The sequence below is a fragment of the Chaetodon trifascialis genome, chromosome 23, assembly GCF_039877785.1.
Source record: "Chaetodon trifascialis isolate fChaTrf1 chromosome 23, fChaTrf1.hap1, whole genome shotgun sequence".
NCBI lineage: Eukaryota > Metazoa > Chordata > Actinopteri > Chaetodontiformes > Chaetodontidae > Chaetodon > Chaetodon trifascialis.
This window is the reverse complement of record NC_092078.1, coordinates 12700392-12720858: the sequence shown is the minus strand read 5'-3', so window position 1 is coordinate 12720858 and position 20467 is coordinate 12700392. Positions and strand designations below refer to the sequence as shown.

The following is a 20467-nucleotide window of genomic DNA, read 5'->3' as shown; positions in this document are numbered from 1 at the left end:
AGCTCACTGGTTCTGCTGACGTTGAGCTTCAGGTGATTGTTGCTGCACCATGTGATGAAGCTCTCGATCAGTCCTCTGTACTCCTCTGTAAAAATAGTCTCTAATCGAAGACAGCACGTTTTTCACTGGAAAGTGAGTCATACATGTCAAAATCACGATAACTACCACTTCGCCGAAAAATGCACTTGGTGCCTTTTATAAAATTCCGTGAAAGTATTCACTATAAGAGCCTGGACACACATAGATGTAAACGGCAACTTGACTGGTTGGCAGAGGCATACAATGGGGAGGCGGTAATTCTAGTTCTACTTCTCTCACATTGAGTCTCTCCCATCTGTCTGTTTTGCTATTTTTATTTCACTCTCCTTCTTATTTCTCTCCTTCCCTCTCTGTATTTTATCTCTCTTTCTGTCTCCCTTGCTCATGTCCAATGTTGGATTATGAACTATAGACCTCATTATGGCATGGGTATAAACCATGGTTCAGCTCTCTGTGTGTGTGTGTGTGTGTGTGTGTGTGTGTGTGTGTGTGTGTGTGTGTGTGTGTGTGTGTGTGTGTGCGTGCGTGCGTGCGTGCGTGCGTGCGTGCGTGCGTGCGTGCGTGTGTGTCCCTCTCTATTATGCAACTGTCGCCTGCTGTGATTGTGTGTTTATCACTTAATGCTGTGAGATTGTATCGTTCTGTTTGTGTGTGATGTCTTCAAAAAGATAGCCGTGTGTTTGTGCCTGTGATGGCTGTAGCTGTGCAGGTTCGTGTGAGCAGTATGCGTCAAAGCCACTGCAGCAAGTGTAATTAATGAATAAAAGTGCAATAATAAATTAACACATTCTTGTTTTCCCTTCTAGGTGGCTGTAAAGATCATTGATAAGACACAGCTCAACTCCTCCAGTTTGCAGAAGGTGGGTCTCCCTGTCACTCTTGCTCTCTCACATACACACTCTTATGCACACACCCACTCACACACACACAGGCAGAAAAGTCAAACCTCAGCTCTTCTTATCCTTTTTCTCAGAAGTCATTTTCAAGTCTTCCCCTGCCCCTTGTGTCTCTTTATTTTCCTTCTCTCTCTCTCTCTCTCTCTCTCTCTCTCTCTCTCTCTCTCTCTCTCTCTCTCTCTCTCTCTCTCTCTCTCTCCCTCCCTCACCCACTCTCTCTCTCTCTCTCTCTCTCTCTCTCTCTCTCTCTCTCTCTCTCTCTCTCTCTCTCTCTTCCCCTCTCTGTCTGTCTGTCTTTCTGAAGTGGTCTAGTTTTCAGAGAGAGTTTTAATTACAGGAAACAAGCTGCAATTACTTCTTTTGATCGTGGCAGGGTGGGGTCTGTCCACTTACACGCACACTCTCTAACCCCATATGCTCACTCACTCAACACACACACACACACACACACACACACACACACACACACACACACACAGACACACACACAGACACACACACACACACACACACACACCAAACACCCATGCATCCACAGACATAAGGCATAGAACACACACTTGTGTGCAAACACAGACACACAGAGCGCATGACAAGAAAATGTTAAGACATAGCAAAGACAGTGAGGGTGCCAAGGCATAAATCCAGTAATAAATGCTGAGACTCACACGCTCTTATATTGAATGTAAAGATGTCTGCAGATGCAAATCCATGCACACAAGGACCAGAATTGGCAGGAAACCCTGATAATGTTCCCTATCAGGTCTTAAAGGATTATGTTTTTTTCTTATTGTCAACAAATCCAATGTAAAGAGCAAAACCAACACTGCTGGTCTGAGTTTCATACCCTCTCATTCCCAAGCTCATTCATTTCAGCTGAATCTTTAAAAAAACAGGTCAAAAATAGTGAAAAGGGCTCTGTAATTTTCTAAAACAGCTAGACACTCTAGTTTTTTATCAAATGTTACTGAAGTAGGTGTAAACAGTGTGTGTGATGGGAACTATTTTCAGCCGTAGATTAATAACACATTGGAACAGTGTATGCGAGACTGAGTCAAAATGAAGCAAAAGTTCCCACATTTATAGTATTACAGAAACTCCGTGTGACAGTGTGGCTGAGCGATGTCTTTTTAATAGGTTTTGCACAGTCATAGTGCTCTATGGCACAGAAGAGTAAGCTATGTGAGGTTTTACGTGCAATGGAAATCAATACAGGTGGAAAGGACACTTTTATTTGTTTTCGTTATGGGCTTTTTTGACAGTAAGAAATATTCTTATGTATTAGGCCAGATTTGTAGTTGTGCATTAAAGATATACTGTGTTGTATTATGATACACCATTGTAGCCGTATGCTACGCTGCAGCTGATGTATGGCTCCTCAAAATTGAGGAGACCATTGTCTTTGAAAAAACGACTGAGCTTTAGAGAGTTCTGGCTAGCTTCTAACTGTCTGTCCACAGTTTGTCTTCCGAATTAACTTCCAATAAGGTTAGTTTGACCTTATCTGCAGACTCAGAGATAAAAACGTCTCCTCACGCTTTTCCACAGGAAGAGACTGGATGGCGTTGAGCGAGCCTGGGTTGAATCAGTACTTCCTCTGTCGTATTTTGACTTGTGTAAAACGTCAGAGTTTAAAAGCAGGCATTGTTTGTTTAACTTTGTAATTCTGAATCATACCAGTCCCTGGTATTGCCTCATTTTCTGTGGGTATGTCATCACTAACCATGTTTGTTTTTGTTTCCCCTCTAGTAATTTGACCCACATGCTCATAAACAGGAAGTGAATGTTTTCAGTATCATTTTACCCACTACAAATATTGATTCAAGAATCTTTGCACAAATAAATTGCAATTCTGATGGAGCACATACATGCAACATCAATTGATATTAATTTGCACAAGGCCATAAGGAATAGAAAGGAAAGACAACAGCACACACATTCATGCTGACAGCAGCATATATCTGCAGTGTGTTTGACACAGCTCTCTGTGTGGCTTGTTTTTCACAGCTCTTCCGGGAGGTGAGGATCATGAAGATGTTAAATCACCCCAACATAGGTGAGTCACACTGAAACGTGATTTTCAACTCAGTCGTCACTCACTAAGAACTGGATTTAATTGGTGCTTCAAGGTCATGTACTCAAGCCAAATCATATAATGTTCTCTGTCTCTTTGCTCCTTATTTTCGCTTTCACTCTTGCTGCCCTGGCCTTTTATTTTCTAAACTCTCATGTCCACTGCTCTTCTCTTTCCCTCCCCCTTCAACCCCAACCCACTGTCTTTGCCTTTCTCTCTCCACCTCCAGTCAAGCTCTTTGAGGTGATAGAGACAGAGAAGACTTTGTACCTTGTAATGGAGTACGCTAGTGGAGGTAAGTGCGTGTCACTGTGAAATCATTCCCCCTGAGGCTTGGCACTCTGTATGTTACAATGAAATGCTTCACAAATAAAAATGCTCCCTCCCCTGCTCCTCAGTATTTTGAGAAACATGCTCCTCTTATTTGATTTGCTTCGTATTTTTGCTTATTGACAATCTCAAACTGAAAATAACATAAAAATAACAGTATTGTAAACTTTAAAAAGAGCTTGTTTTAAATGTGTATATTGTAAATCCTTAAAATAATCCCATCTTTAGACCGCTGTGCCCACACGTTGTTTTGAAAGGACAATACGAAGTTCAATGTCCCATTGAGCAAATACTCTGGTTTTAGGGAGACAAGTGTCAGATTCCAGCATTAAATCTGTTCTCCTCCTCTTTCTCTCGTCTCCCAGGAGAGGTGTTTGATTACTTGGTGGCCCATGGCAGGATGAAGGAGAAAGAAGCCCGTGCCAAATTCAGACAGGTGTGTGTTTGTGTGTGTAAAATTTTGAGGGACAGCCTCATAGTGTTTTCTTTCTGGATTTAAAACGTAAAGCAGCTTTTGCTTAATTTAAAGTGCCTGGTTTGTTTTGGGCTGTGCTACAAAAATAATTGTTGAAATAAAGCTTATAAAACAACATAGAACATGCACCTTATATTTCATTGTTTTCAGTGATTGATCCCTTCCTCATGATTGATCCCTGATGAAATCCTAATGAAGAGCTCTCACTGTCTTTTACTTCGTTGTCTAACCATTTCAACCCCCCCTCTCTCACTCCACCCCCCCCACTCATTTTCTCACTCTCCAGATTGTGTCAGCAGTGCAGTATTGCCATCAGAAGTGTATAGTACACAGAGACCTCAAGGTGAGAACACACACATTATTAAATTAGATGTGTCAAAGCACAAGCAAGTTCTTTCTCTCGCTCTCTTTGACTCCTACTATTAATTTTCAAGTCAGGATTTGACTTTTCAGCCTGAAAGCCTGCCCCCATGAACAGGCAATCAAGAGGTTAATCACAAAGGTGATGTCGCTCTGCTAGTGCTAGGGCTTAAACGCACACACCCATATGTACACACACTTGTATTTCTATGCAGTTCTTCTATTGTGTCCCCTGTTGGAAATCTCTCTCCTTCTGCTTCTTCATTTATTTTTCCTCTTGTCCTTGTTACACATTCATCATCAACACACACACACAGGTCTGATGCTTCTAGGTCATTTTAGTTCATAGTATTATTCAGAGTTGTAAATCCTCTTATTATGGCAGCCGGCGGACCTGTAGACAAGACATTATCATGATTACTTTTACAGTAAGCATACAGGAACCTGTAATCTCAGAGTTGTTTTTCCCCCTCATGGTTGTTTTGTTTTAATAAATGCTTTCAATGCTTTGACCAAGGTCATACGATATTTTCTGCACTTCTTGGAGGTAAAATGGTTGGCATTTACAAAGAAGGCAGCGTGGGAAATGAGAGATTTCTAGAGGACAGACAGTTTTTCATTACTGTAATGCGTACCATCCTGCACATTATCCTAATCACTTTTGATCTGTGGATTGTAATGTGAAATCTGGCACACACTTAACTTGTGTAGGTCTTACACTGCAGGAGCAAATTTTGATGAGCCTGCATTTCACAGCCAGGCTAAAATCACTCTGTTTGAGTCCCAAGATGAAATATGTGTGCAGTATGCTGCAGTCATGTTCTTCATGTGTCCTACACTGCTGTATCTACGACACCAATGGTTCAAAGAGTTTCATTTTGTTCTTTGGTCATCTTAAAGTATTGATGTTAGTCAGCTCTAGATGTTTAAATCTGCAAATAAGAAGCTGATGTTCATTTATTTCTCAGGTCAGAGCCTAGAGATGATGTCAGTGTTGTATTTAATGTGCATGCATGGTCTCATGCACACTCAAACACGCAGAAGCCGCAGAGTATTCAGAGCAAGTGAAAAGGAGAGTGCACCTGTTGCTAGGCAACCCCAGCCTCCTTGCTCAGTGGCTCACTTTAGGCTTTAGGATGCAAACGCACACACAGGAATAAACTGTGGCAGGCCCCAGACCATTACTGTGAAAACCCCCTCTCTCACTCAACAGTGTCCCCCCAGAGAAAGGTGTTTCAGACAAGTGTCTGGGAAATATATCATCTTCCAACTCATTTGCTTGTCAGAGAAATTCTTTGTCACACTGACATTAGATGAAGGGATGGCCCATTTGTTAAATTCTAAACCCTTAAAAAGAGGCACCTGATTTTTAACATATATATATATATGTGTGTGTGTGTGTGTGTGTGTGTGTGCGGATAGATAGATAGATAGATAGATAGATAGATAGATAGATAGATAGATAGATAGATAGATAGATAGACAGACAGACAGACAGACAGACAGACAGACAGACAGACAGACAGACAGACAGACAGACAGATGTCCAACATCAGGTATAGATAGATATAGATATTGCTGCATCATATCTCATAAAGCAGATCTTAGGTATTTGTATTTTATTTCTGGACACGTAATATTTGGTATAAAAAAAAATTCCAGTCTATTATTAATCTTTCCTTTTCTCCATCTTTTTCTTCTTGTTTGTCTCCACATCCTCTGGTTCACTACATCATAATTATATTTTCCTTTCCTCTCTCCCCCACACTGTCTGTCTGCAGGCGGAGAACCTGCTGCTGGACGCAGACATGAACATCAAGATAGCAGACTTTGGCTTCAGTAATGAGTTCACTCTGGGGAACAAGTTGGACACTTTCTGCGGCTCCCCGCCCTACGCTGCCCCGGAGCTTTTCCAGGGCAAGAAGTACGACGGACCCGAAGTGGACGTCTGGAGCCTGGGGGTGATCCTCTACACGCTGGTTAGCGGCTCGCTGCCCTTTGATGGACAGAACCTCAAGGTCAGAAAGAGGAGCGAGAGCGTGTCTCTGTGTGTGTGTTCATGTGCATTACATAAGCGGATGTCCGTGAGTGTTTGTAGTATTTGTCATGCTGGTTTTGGTTCCCTCTGCTCTGCAGAATGCAAAAACTAAATTCGAGAGAGTGTGTAAAAGTGATTCAGCGTCAGCCCCAGTAGTTTGTCCTCAAATGGGGTTCAGTGGCTTGATGCACCAAACGGGCACTGAAGCATGGCATTTTGTTGTTAAGCAGAAAAGATTTAATGCTTTGTGTGAACTATGGTTATTCACAGTTATTCATATCACCTATCGCACTGTACATTCTGTCAGCACCCACATGACTCACTGTGGAAGTGCAGACACATTTTGGGTGGGCGATATGACATCGAATATGATGACATTGATATTAACATGCCTGCAAACTGCCATCCAGCTTTATCTAGTATGTCTTTGCGCTACCTCCTGCTGTCAGGAGGTTTGTTAAACACCTGCATTACTGGTTTTACTATTTATTTAACAGCTACTGTAGGAGCCTCAGTGTTTTCTCCTTTCACTAATAAAGTGTATTCTTTTTTTATAATGTGTCAAACTGATGCACTGACAAAAAATGTACAACCCAGAACATTTACTATGAACGTGAAGAGCTTCTTAACTCTGAGTCATCAGTGACTTTATTTTCACTTTTCTCTCGCATTTTCACATTGAACTCACTATTGAAACAATTTATTTAGTTTCTGTTTGGCTTGAATGAAGTGCGTTTTTACGACAATAAAATGATGGCTGCTGGCTGTTTCTGGTTAAACAAAAAGGATCTTACTCTGTCGCAAAACGGTCTGTCACTGCAGAGATCCTTTCCATAATATTCATACAGTCATACAGAATATCAGTCTGAGCCCGTCAGTGGCAAAGACAAACACTGTTAGTGTTAAGTGGACGTTTATTGACAGTGCGTAAACTCTGCTTTATGGCTGCCAGCTACAGAGCTCTCACTCAACACTGAAGCAATTTTCAAAAATTGTTGTCTTTGTTAGTCACTTGGACACAGAAACATGGGAAATATGACGAATGGATTGCTGGGATATTGTAGTGTGTGGATGAAGGCCACTGAAGTAAATGACAAATGCAATGTGATGCTGTGCAGTACCTTTGTTAACAGCTGCAGTGTTTTGAGTTTATCTCATGTGTTGAATGTATGACAGTTGAAGAAAATCTAATATCAACATTTCCAAAATACCAGGAAGTGCATGAATAATATCTTTTGTTAATATCACCCAGGTACTGTACTACCACTTTGTTAGAATCGTAGCTTTTTGAACTGTTAATCAGCCTGTGCTCAGATGAATGCAGTACTTGTTTAACAAACTATTAATCATTGGAGGGTGTAACCGTAGCTAATGCTGCTGCTTGGCTAATCAAGCACCTTTTTCACTTTTTCATAGACCTTTGCTTTCTGTTAATTGTTGGGAACACTCGGATCATTCATGGGAGGTTGCTGCCCTTTTACAGAGCCTGTGGATGTGAGAGAAAAGGATTATGTGCATGTTTGAAGGTGGATTTTTACATTCTGCTGTTGTTCATCACCAGGAACTGAGAGAGCGCGTGCTGCGTGGAAAATACAGGATTCCTTTCTACATGTCCACGGACTGTGAGAACCTGCTCAAAAAGTTCCTCATCCTGAACCCCTCCAAAAGAGGCAGCCTTGAGGTACGCTGTGCTGAATTAACACACAGACACACAGACACACACACACACACACACACACAAACATACACAAAAATGTCAACTCAAATAGAACAAGATTTAGATTTAGATAGATTTAACTTGATAAAACTTACATATGGGAGAATCTGATGCTGCCTGTAGCACGTACAGTCGTATACTGTGTATCTGGACTAGCTTCACCAGCTACATGTGAGTTTGTTGCTGAAGTGTCAGGTGCTTTTTAAAGGAATAGTAACTACTTGTAAGTTTGGAATCTATGAGTTGCTGAATTCGTTTTCACTAAGGGTTAAATGGACCATAACATGAAGTTATTACCTGAAGGATAGCAACAAAGAGATATGGTGTATCGCTCTTTTGCTGAGTAACAGGTGTCGCTTGCCAGTTGAGTTTTGGATTTAAAAAAACTCTTAATTTTGGCTTTGTCTTGTCTCTGCTTGACTTGCTAAATGTTATGGCAGCCCAATAAAAATACAGAAAGAAGGCTCAACCTTCAGTGTTAAAATCCATCCCTGTGGCCGTTTCATTTGCACCTACCTTAAAGTTCGTGTGTGATGCGTCTACATTTGTAAGCAGCCGACAGATTGATATGGGTCACTTGCTCTGTTGGTATCAGTGTAGCCTGTGCTAAAGGTCACACCCCTTGTTCACTTATTAAGATTCATTTGCATATTGAAGATAAAACACACCTGCCTATGCCCATTGGAAAAAAAAACAATTAATTGTCAAGATTAGTTGATTAAACAGATGAATAATATAGAACTAATTCATCATGTTAAGATGAATTCTGCATCCCTTTTCACTGTGTTGCCAGCTTCGTCATTTGTACTCACCCCTCGACCGTCTCTTCTCTTTTCATCTCCTCTCTCATTCCTTAACCATCCCTCCCTCTTCTGCTTTTTGCCCTTTATTGTCTTTGACATCTCGTGTCTCACTGTATCTGTCTGTTCGGCTTGCTCCCAGCAGCAGATAATGAGGGACCGGTGGATGAATGTGGGCTATGAGGAGGAAGAACTCAAACCCTACATTGAACCCCAGCCAGATTATAAGGACCCCAGGAGGACAGGTAAGCACAGAAACATACTCAAAAATGATAAATGTGTTCCTTTCTTTAGCCATGCACAGACATACTTGAATACAGATGTGTTTTTTTTAATCTACTCACACAAAAGGATAATTTATCCTAAGGAGAGTTGTGGACCTGCAGGAAAATCACCATTCTAATTATAAACTGTTTTTGCTGTGTGCAGATATCATGCTGCAGATGGGATTCTCTCAGGAGGAGATCCAGGACTCACTGGTGAACCAGAAGTACAATGATGTGATGGCTGCATATCTGCTACTGGACTATAGGAATTCTGAGGTACGCTGTTCCTTTCTCGCACCTACACACCTTTATTTACCACAGTACCATGCAGGTTATTATGGCTTTGTCAAACCTCCCTTAGCTACAGTTGCACTGATGTTATACAGTCCACCGTCAAACTAATCAGCCCTCATCATTTTATCCAGTAAAACGTAGGACTTTTATTTTCCCTTCGAGCCATCAGAGCATACAATTTGCTGTCATCTGAATTTGATTGCGTATATTTATGCTCCAAGTTCTATTTTCAGTTCTTTGTGTTTGTAGCCACACCACAGTCGCTCTGCATCATACACACATGTTCAGATTTGTTTTCTTTCCCCCCCACCTCAGCTGGAAGAAGGTTGCATCAAGCCCCGGCCAGGAAGTGATGTAAGCAACATAAACGCCCCCTCCCCGTCTCACAAGGTACAATGAGAACACGTAATGTCTTCTGCTAACACATAATGACGTCTCCCAACTCCAGCCAGTGACACTGACTGGACCTCATATTTGTACCAAAAACACTCTGGGAACCTGCTCTGGTGTAGGTAATGTTTAGGGTTTAGATAGTAGACCTACGCACATGTGAACTGATCCAGTTCCCTGGATGCGTAAATCTGCCACAGTTGTACATTTCACGTGTGAACGGCTCTATAGATTAACAGTAGCTGTGAATACAGCTCTCCTGCGAGCATACTTACATCCCTGTGTGTGTGTGTGTGTGTGTGTGTGTGTGTGTGTGTGTGTGTGTGTGTGTGTGTGTGTGTGTGTGTGTGTGTGTGTGTGTGTGTGTGTAAACACTCTGCGACCTTAAGAATAACACCTGTGTGTTCATCTTCCTCTTTAAGGTACAGCGCAGTGTGTCGTCCAACCAGAAGCCTCAGAACCGCAGAGCTACCGACCAGGGTGAGATTGGTGTGTGTTGGAGGGGAAGGGGGCAAAGTTGGGAAGGAGTGAGGAGAAGGAAGGAAAATTGGATGCAGATGGGGGATCAGATTGAGACGGTCAAGTGCCAATAGCCCAGGGATGGAAACAGTGCCAGCAGGTCGTACAACCTGCTGGTCCATGCTGGGATTGTCTCCAGTCCTGTCTGAGGAAGAGCCTTGTTCTTCAAATGCCATTTTTCTTTTATTCTGTCATGTAGGCAACTGTAGCCATGTTGTGGAAAGAGAGTGGACAGAAAAGGAAGAGAAAACAATGGAAGGCGACAGGTAGAGCAGGATGGGCTGGTGAAGGTGCCCACACCGCTCTGCGCTGCCTATGTCATCGTTTTCCCATGTGGAGAGCAGTGGCACCCAATTAGGCAGAAGCCGTTCACTCAAATTTCAAATTATTTCATCTTTGACCTCGGTTTTCACTGACAGCTGTATACGATGTAGCCAGAAGCGACACATGCAAGCAGGGAGGTAGTGAGCGACGGAAGAGAAGCTCATACTTTTTGTTTTATTGTTCCCTGAACTCCATAACACAATGTTAAAAACAGTGATCGTGTTAGGAAAAGTAAGGAATAGGAAAATGTCTATGGTCAGATGGGGCTCGCAGGCTTGTGAATAGGCATATAGGCTACAAGGTTAGCTAAATCTAATGCTTAAGTTTGCTTGGCCGTTTATGTACATTAGCTTTGCCAGGCAGGCAAAGTGAAAAGGGTTACGTTTCATATTACAAGCATAGCTGCATAAAGAGTACACAAATACACTCAACAATTGCCAGGGCCTGCTTTTGAAATACACTCAAATGCAATGTATACAAAATGGTCTGCAACTGTTGTTGCTGCCTTTCTACCTGAGCTGTGCTTTGCCTCTGCAATTGTCTGCACTATGATCTCCACTCTTCCTCAGTGAGCTCAGATCAAATTTCTTATCATCTGGAGGCAGCTTTCAGGTTGAAGTAAGAGAGATGGGGCTGCATGATGTAGAAGTACAGTAGAAGGGAGAGAGGGTGGGATAAGATTGATTTAAGTGTGGGGTGTTGGTTGAGTAGATAGAATGAAAGAAAGCCACTACAGAAGATGAGGCTAATTTCTGTTGGAGCTGGGTGATGACAGGAAAATGACAGATGAGATTATAATGCAGATGGAAAGAAGAGGGGAGTTGTCTCAGCTAGTGATGGCCTTTCTGATGCACTCCCTGTCTTTGTTTCTCCAGGCTCCTCCTACTCTAAGAGAGGGGGTCAAGCAGACAACCGGACTGCAGTAGAGGACTCTGGCAGGAAAGGCTCATCAGGCAGCTCCACTACCAAGGTGCCGGCCAGCCCTCTGGTCTCCTCTGACCGCAAGAAGAGCGCCACGCCCTCCACCGTGAGACCAAACCCTCACTCTGCTGACATGACATTTGCAACACCACTTTGACTTGTTCCAATAAGCACAGCTGTTACTGTATCTGTTCTATTCAAATGTTAAAGCTGTGACAGTGGAGTTCAGCCACCATTCATTTCATTATTCACACCTGTGCTTTCGCTACTGTGACATGTCAACGTGTGTTTCGTGGAAACGCCTTTTCCATTTTCTCAGTTTGTCCCAGCTTCATCATCCACTCACTTGGCACCAATTAACTAAAAAAAAAAAAAGTGATTAATTATTACCCAACAAGTGCCAGCCAACAAAATAATATGTAACAGATGAAAATGTGTTTTTTTGATAGCATGTCATATCTGTCTTCTGACACTGTCTATATTATATCTATCAACAAATGTTTTAGGAGTATAGATCTGAATTTTCAAGTTTTAGAAATTATAGTAAATATATTTGAGAAAGTCTCTAGTGAAGTCACTACACAATGGTGCGGGTTCAGGGCCATGTAGGCATGTATAGACTGTTTTGCTGACTCTGTCACTCGCCTGTTAATTCAGCCTACACTTTTATTAACATGTGGACTTTGAGCATGTTCCAGTATATCTTAGCCTGAGCAGCTAATCTGTCAGGGTAATGGAAAACACCTGTGTGCAGGGCCTTTAAATGATAATTCAGGAACATTAAGGTGAATAATGGTTTTAGAATTGTAAACGAAAAAGGAAATACTCTTCAGGCGTGATTTGGCGAAAGTAGAATTAATGTTATGGCAGTTGAAGTCACACGTCTGCTGATCAGGAAGCTTGCTCATGGCTGTTCCAGAAATAATTGGTCACCTTTAATGTATTTTCTCCGTTCTCCACAGCACACTCTTTTGCTCTGTCCTTCTTAAACAGTCCTAACACTCATCTTATTTTCTTCCCCTCTCCCTTCAGAATAGCATCCTGTCCACCGGTACCGGTCGCAGTCGGAACTCTCCTCTGACTGAGAGGGCCACGCTTGGCCAGGGTATCCAGAACGGCAAGGACAGGTAAACACTCACGCACAATGTGAAAAGAGATATTTTCAAAAAGACAATGGCGGTACAGTCACATAAAGTCGTTCTCACGTACACTCTGTCTCGTCCCTGGCAACTCAAGTACAGGCAGCACTGCTTCCTCACTAACACACATAATACAAACACACTGACCATGGTTTGTGAATGAAGCAGTCCCACAGCTGTCTCAGTGACTGAATCCCAGACCTTGGCTGGTACTCTCCAGAGCTCTGCCAGCTGGCTCAGGGAGGCCAACAGCTTTCCACCAGGGCGGGGTGAGCCCTCCTGGACGAGAAAATCAGGCTCCCTTGGGAATTTAGGCCAAACCTCCAGTAGATTACAGATTACCGTGATGGTCTGATTGAGGCCTGCCAGTCAGAGCAGAAGCAGGGTTGGATGGACACACATACACACGCAGGTTGACATATGCTGACACATGGAGACCTAAATTCTTAAAACTCTTAATCTTCGATCTGTTCTTTAACTTTAATAAACGTTGGTTCACAAAGAGCTTTGACTTCCCTAAATCTAAATCTTGCCCAGAGTCAAACCAGGAATAGACGGGTAATAATAAAGAACAGCAACGATATTCCCTCCCTTTTCCCATTTCTCCCTTCATCCCTCTTCAATGTAATTCATCGTTCCAGCTCCCCTTTCTTCCACAACCACTGTAAATAATTCCAGTATGGACAAAACAACCTTTTGTCCATACTGGAATTGCTTGATTTTGGATTTGTCGCCATGGGAGCGTAAGCCTCCGGTGATGAGTACGGCTCAAACGCGTCCGCACATACAAACGCTCACATCACTCATGCTTAACCAGTCACATGCTTTGTGTGCTTTTTCATAAGCATTAAACATGAAGACAAACTCTAATCCCTACTGTGACGCAGTGTTCATTGTCATTACCGCTTTATCACTTGTACATCAGTCTCAGATGACCCCTTCGTTCCCAACAGAGTGCCATACATACAACATAGTCAAAAAGATCTAATTGAATCCATGTTCAGGCTGTGAGGCCTGATAAGTTTTAAGAAATTTCTGTCATTTGCTCCTTTTGTCATCATCATGGTGACGATGTGGTCATCTGAGACAGCATTGTTTTTGGTTTTTTTTAGTACTGTGGGTCTATTAGCCATGGTAGGCTTTGCTAACTTAGTGGTTGTCATCTGCTTTGATTTTAAAGTTCATTTGATCATCATTAATGCTTTGAAGTTTGGGCTTTTATACTTGTTACCCCCCCCCCCCCCCCCCAATTCTCCTTTTCCCCTTTCTGTCCTTCCCTAATTTCCCTCATTCCGTGTCTTTTATCTCTGTCTGAGCTCTTGTCCCTCTGGATCTGAAGTCACAGTTTCTCGCCGCCTCCTTTGTTTTCTTTTTTCCAGCTTCCTTATTTTCCTTCTTGTCTTTTATTTTAATCTTTCTTCTCCTTCTTTTTCCACTCCCTCTCTCTCTAAGGAGATTAGGAAGACTTGTGATGGAATATTAACTCTTAGTGGCACTATATGGTCCCTGTACTCGCCTCTTAATAGGCTTACACATACACAAAAATATCGACACACACACACACAAGCTTACACATACATATCACACATACTCAAACTCTTGCCACACACTGGGTTTTCCAGTGAATACAGTTATTTTTCCACCACTAGTCTCACTAATCCCTGTCAGAAAGAGTGTATGTTTCGCGCTCTGTGTTTGCTTTCTGTGTAATTAGCAGCTGTTTGGTTGACCTCTATAAATGTCCATCTCTCTCTCATTGCTCAGTCCTCTGCTGTCTCTTGTGCCGTCTCTCTGCCTCTCTCTAGTACCACTCTCCCCTGTCGCCCACTATGTTTGTTTCCCTGTGTGGATAAAGTCAAGTTGGAGCTATCCGTAATGTGCAGAGCTTTGTAGCCTGTAGCAACCTCGCTGATTAAGAGAGGGTTCAGGAAGTAGCCAGTGTTGTTTTCCTGAAGTAATTTAATAAAATACTGTTTGTTACAGATAAAGTTTAGATTGTAGGAAAGGAAAGGAAGGATCTTGACATGCAGGTCAAATCTATGAAACTGAGCTCAGAGGTCAGTGATCAGTCAACAGGACAGTGGAAACAGCTTTATTTCCTGTCAAACATCTACATCTACTGTGTTGATGATACATTCTTCCAATAAGTAAACCTGCTGGTGAGGCAAATGAGCTGATCTGTGAAATACTGGGCTGTCCTCACTCACTATGTGGTAGTTTGCTAAATTTTGTTGCTTTGCACATTTCTGTTAAATTGGTAACCTGACTTTGCCCACATATAATTTGTCTCCGGTGTGTTTTCACTCTTTGTAGCTGTTAGAAAAATGTGTGTTTAAAGTTGGTCTTTTGTCCTCCGGCTTGTGAGCATGGAAGATTTCATGTGAAAAGATGAAGGCACATGAACACAGTCAGCCTTTGATGGAGTTATTTCTCTTGATGAACCACAATGAAGCAACATCAGCAGCAAAAAAGACCAACTTTTCTACGTTGTTCAAGTCCTTTTGCTCTGTGCTCTCTTTATGTCTCTACTTCCTCTGTTCTTCTTCACACTCTGCTCTGCTCTGCTCCCCACCCCACCCCACCTTACCTTACTGTGTTTGATAAGTGCTGCTTCTAACCATGCTCCACCTCACCTCCCCGCCCACCCACCCACACACAAACCCTGCCCGGTGTGTGTGACTGTGTTTGTGTCGTATGTATGTTCGATTGTGTGACTTGTGTGTGTGTGTGTGTGCGTGCGTGCGTGCGTGTGCGTGCACATTGGGCGGGGCACTCCTCCTCCCTCCTCCCAGCCTAAACACTCCGGGCTCCCGCGCCTCCACTGCCTCAGCTGCTGCCGTCCTCTCCTCCTCCTCCTCGCGTCCCCGCCACCACAAGTCCCTGTCCTCCTCCAATCATCCATGCCCCTCTGACCTGCACGCACCACGGCCCAGGCAAGTCTCTCACTCACTTTCACTGACTCACTCTCACACACACACACACACACACACACACACACACACACACACACACATGCAGACAGACACACGCAGACAGACACTCACAGCTCCCTCAGCCCCTTTCAGATCGTCCTTTCCACAAGAACGTGACGGACAAAAAGAAAAAGGAGACATGAAGTGATTAATTGGCTCTGAAACCTTTCACTACCGCTAGATCCAACGGACAGCACCATTTTTTGTTTTTCTGACTACCTTTATTCACTCAGTGATAAATCCTGGCACACAGCAGTGGCCTGGTTGGCAAGATTCCCCCCCCCCCCCCCCCCCCACACACACACACACACACACACACACACACCCAAAAAAAATCATGAAGTCCATCAGAGGTGGATTTTCCTCCCCAAAGAGTTGGTGTTTTATTGCTGTGCTTCCCAACAACCACCTCACACATTAACATGAGCAAAGATAACACAATTTACTAACTTCAAAAATTTACTCTGAAATGTTTCATACCTTTTTGGTTTGAAATTGTTTTATTATCACCTAAAATCACTTTCTAAGGTACTTAAATATTCAGAAAGATTAAATGCACTGATCGAACCACAGACAAGTCAAGACGTCTGTGCCTTCTTACTTCCCATCATTAAAAAATGGAGGAAATAAGTGTACAATTTTAGAAACACCTGCAGTTAATATCTGCTGTAAAACTCCTTGACTTATTTTTATTTTTCCTCTTGGCAAACCAGAACCAGGAAATAAAGCATTAATACAACTGCAAGTAGACACAAGAAATAGCTTGCTGAGTTCCGTTGTATCAGGTTCTTGAACAAAGTGGTGTTTTGAATATCTGCCTCTACATATATATATATAGAGAGAGAGAGAGAGAGAGAGAGAGAGAGAGAGAGAGAGAGAGAGAGAGAGAGAGAGAGAGAGAGAGAGAGAGAGAAATATTTACCACTATGACATCACCACACTGAGATGTCCAACATTTCTAACACCAGTTAGCATAAACTGACCAGTTCCTTAGCAACAGCCAGGAAGTAGATGATGGAGCTGAGAAAGCTGCACAAGCTAAACTTGGTGTGGTGACACTGACATATTTTGTCTTTGGCCGATCAGTCGCTCTCAAACCTCAGATTTGCCCAGTGGACCTTAACTGAAGTCAGTCAGAGCTTCGAGAACAAGATGAGCAGGTTTTTTCACTCTACTGTGCCTCTGCTAGACCAAATGCTTTTTAACTTGTTTTGTTTCCTGGCAGCACAAAGAAAACAAAACAAAACAAAAAAAAAACAAATTCAGAGAAGTGACATTTATGGACCAGCAGGGATTAGGTTTGCACACGCAGAGGTCTCAATAGTTAATAAAGTGTGTGCAGACCAGCCCTTTATATGCTGGCTGGCTTGATACTGAGGTGTGCTGTGTACATACAAGGAATAGAACAATTAAAACAAGTTGAATGAGGTGACATTTTCTCCAAACTGATTGTTGACATTGCAGGATAAAAGTCTTTGATCCTGTCATCTTATTCATTTAATTTCATTTAAGGACTAACCCAAAGCTTGTGGAAGGGTTGAAAGCTTGAAAGTACATTGAGAGTCAAATGTTCCTGTCTGGACGTAGGACATCGTCATGCTGATGATAAAAAGTGGCAGTTTCTAATTTATGCAAATACGAGCTTAAAATTAAATGTTTAAAGTGTGAAAGTGCATGTTTGGACTGGATGATATAGCAAAAAATATGATCACAATAATTTTTTCCACATTGATAAATATCAGTATTTATCATGATATGTAATGAGATAACACTGCCTGTTTGAAGAGCGTCCTCATAGTGACTGAAACCTGAAGAAACCAGAGGGTTCATTAGTTAAACTTTAGAGTGTTTCTTAACATAAAAAATAGAATAATATAATGTAAACATTTAACCGTGGTTTAGAATAGATTCTGTGATAAAGTATTGAAAAAAAAAAGAAAAGTCTTGAATAACATCTAAATGCAAACATGTAACTTTGCAAATATGCTTTATCTGCCTTAACAAAACAATACAAGTTAGCTTGGCTTGTAACTTATTAAAAGAGTGGCGTGGTTGCTGGGATGGCCGTGTAAAACAAACTGAGTGCGGATTAAGAGGCAGCAGCAAGTTACTGCAGGCCGAGCGGCCGAAGATGCCACGTTTCTGCACGTTTGTCTTCTGCTTGTTCAACAGGTCTTTGATAAATTGATCGAAAACGTCCAAAGCTTTTTATCGCTCGATCCTACTTCATGGAAAGATATTCTCCCTCTACATCGATGGCTAGTCAACAGGAATTACAACTGTCATTAGCATAAATACCCCAAAGTCTTTCCAAAGAAGTGCTATTGAAGGAAAAAAGCACATTATTCAGCATGTTAAATGACTAAAAATAGACCGTAATATTGAATGTATTTTTCTTTAAGCACATACGCACATATACATACATACAGTTTCATAAAATGCCTCCAATCAACAAAACTACAGTTTCAAACTGTCCCTGTAGTATCGATTGTTGCATAAACATGCCTCTCCGAGCCTGATAAAAGATAAAAGAAAAAAAAAAAAGTTCAATGCTCTGTTAGATTGCGTTATTGGAAAAGACATTTTGAGAAAGTACTCTGGGGAGAACCAGACAAAATGCACATGAAACCGTTGTGTTGATGCATGTTTGTGTGAAAATGTGTCTGTATAAATGTCGTATTTGGTTTCCTGACAAGCTGTGTTTGTGGATAAGAGGATTTTCCCTGGCTTGTTCTGTGTAACAAAGTGGAGTCCCTTTTAAGTTCCCCATAGCCTCTGTTTCTCAAAGGTTGTTAAGTGCTCTCTCATACAGTTTTAATGTGCTATGTTAACCTCCGTTAAGTTGCCTGGGAAAACCCTGCCTTCATCTACGAAGCGATAACGCAACGGTCACACTGAATGAATGAAGCGAAGAAATGACCTGATTGTGGACTGTTGGTCATTTGTGTGAACTCTGTGTGTGCGTGTTTGCTTTGTAGCTGCTCGGTTTGTGTGTGTTGCTTTGTTGTCAAGCTTGCCTGCTTGACAGTGTCTGTTTCAAGGGCTGCTTTGATATTTTGAGTTTCAGTCCCCCCCCACCCCACCCCCAACCCCCCCACCGCCATGTGTCACAACACAGGGTGGAAGGTCTGTGAATATGTTCCTCAGCTACCTGAAACACCATCTGAGGCTTAACTGATATGCCATTTCCAGAGACCCCCACCCTTTCACCCTTTTTCTGACAGTTGTCTAGTGATAAAAGCCCCCCCTCCCCCTGCAAATGTCAGACTAAAATTCCAGCTGAGCAAATGTCAAGGTGGCCCTCTGGCTGTATGTAGTTTTGTCTGCTCTATGTTGAAGTCTCGTTCTGTTGCATGCGTCGTTCAGCAGTGAGCTTGGGCTGTTCAGAACCTGGTTGGGAACGCTGGAGAGAAGGTACCGCTCCAACACATAGACTGTATCCTGACTGAGGAATAGGCACCTTTTCTCAGAACATAGTCTGTGCTCCAAAGCCCCATCCATTCCTGTTTTTATCCAGCTGTCCCCCAGATACCATTCTCATAACTTTACATGACTTTTAACGCCCTCCAGGAGGATCACTGCAAAAAGCATTCATGTACAGTAACGAAGCAAGCACATTTGGATAAAGTAGAGGGTGCAGGCTACTACATGCAAATCAAGTATGCCTAGCATGAAAATCAGCCAGCTGCACCATGACGACACATCCACCTGCATCCACCACATCTCACTCTAAACACACTTTCTTTAGATACTTAGTCTCTCACTACTGTTTTCCTAAAATCTGTAAGTTGGAGTAAATGCTTTCATATGTGGAAACAACCCCCCCAATCAACAGTCATCTTCATAGCTATAATATGTCACACTGACCCCCCCACTTATCTGCCTGATCCAGCCTTTCTTTCCTTGCATCTGTATTCATAGGAGAGATGTGTGTTTGTGTGTTTTACGTATGTTTTGTCCTCCGTGCACAACGTGAACTCATCCACATGAAATGAAGGAATGTGTTAAAGCTGCTCATCACACAGCTCGACTGTAAACCCAGCTGAAAATCCTCTTTTATTTTTGAATTGCATTAAACTGCATGGGACTGCTTTTTCAATCCCTTGACAACGCATGTAGTCCTTAAAACAGTGATAATTACAGTTATTCAGCTACTCATCTGTAGAGGGTGAAAAATAGCCTTTTGCCATATAATGTGCTTTTAATAGTAATAATAAGCAGTGGGAACCACAAGATTACAGATTGTGTCCCTGTGGTAGGTAATGTTATTTCCCATAGTAGCACCAGACGCTGCAACGTTACACTACAGATTAGCAGTGACAGTGTGTGTCAGAAAAAGAGCTAAAAACAATCTGTTACTGACTAAATGTCTCATCTTAAAAGAGAGAGACATTGAATTTGCAAGTGAGAGATATAAAATGCTTTTGTCTTAACTGGTTTAATGGTGGGTGAAGCATTTACATGGATGAAGCAGTAAATGGAGCTCATCCTATTTATGAAGTCCTGCACCTGCAACATTTGTGCTGTGATGTCATCCCAGTCCCATTGCAGCCTCCTGCAGTGGATTGTCTATTGTCCTGAGTATGCCATTTATTCTGTATTTCCTCCACTCTGTATTTGCCTGTCTTGTCTTGCAGAGTGTGTGCTTTGTGTGTGTGCTTTTGCCTTTCTTGTTTGTTGTGTTTGCCATCTGCTGCAGGTGTACTAGTGCCGCACACTGGCATGGAGGGCGCAAACACACATGCTTACAAAGCAGATGCAAGCTTTTTTAGCTCGGTGGTTAGTTACAGTCTGCAAGCGTTTGTGTGTCTTTGTCTGTGTCATTGTGTGTGTGTGTGTGTGTGTGTGTGTGTGTGTGTGTGTGTGTGCGCGCGCGCGCGCGCGTGCGTGCGTGTGAGAAGGAGAGCTGGAGG

At 42.4% G+C, this 20467-nt stretch overlaps 1 protein-coding gene across 12 annotated transcripts in view; it reads left to right on the top strand.

Annotated features, from left to right (window-relative positions):
* The window catches only part of mark2b (MAP/microtubule affinity-regulating kinase 2b), a 52006-nt gene that overhangs the window by 20387 nt on the left and 11152 nt on the right, over positions 1–20467 (top strand). For 6 of the 12 annotated variants that reach the window (XM_070993684.1, XM_070993680.1, XM_070993679.1 and 3 more), the window contains exons 3-16: positions 846–899; positions 2943–2991; positions 3239–3304; positions 3705–3775; positions 4101–4157; positions 5956–6192; positions 7774–7893; positions 8872–8974; positions 9159–9271; positions 9605–9679; positions 10102–10168; positions 11398–11549; positions 12476–12570; positions 15375–15515. In XM_070993684.1, coding sequence (XP_070849785.1) covers positions 846–899; positions 2943–2991; positions 3239–3304; positions 3705–3775; positions 4101–4157; positions 5956–6192; positions 7774–7893; positions 8872–8974; positions 9159–9271; positions 9605–9679; positions 10102–10168; positions 11398–11549; positions 12476–12570; positions 15375–15515 — 1400 coding nt within the window. The remainder of the gene's footprint in view (positions 1–845; positions 900–2942; positions 2992–3238; positions 3305–3704; positions 3776–4100; positions 4158–5955; positions 6193–7773; positions 7894–8871; positions 8975–9158; positions 9272–9604; positions 9680–10101; positions 10169–11397; positions 11550–12475; positions 12571–15374; positions 15516–20467) is intronic. The other 6 variants (XM_070993676.1, XM_070993683.1, XM_070993681.1 and 3 more) reach the window with 6 other exon arrangements.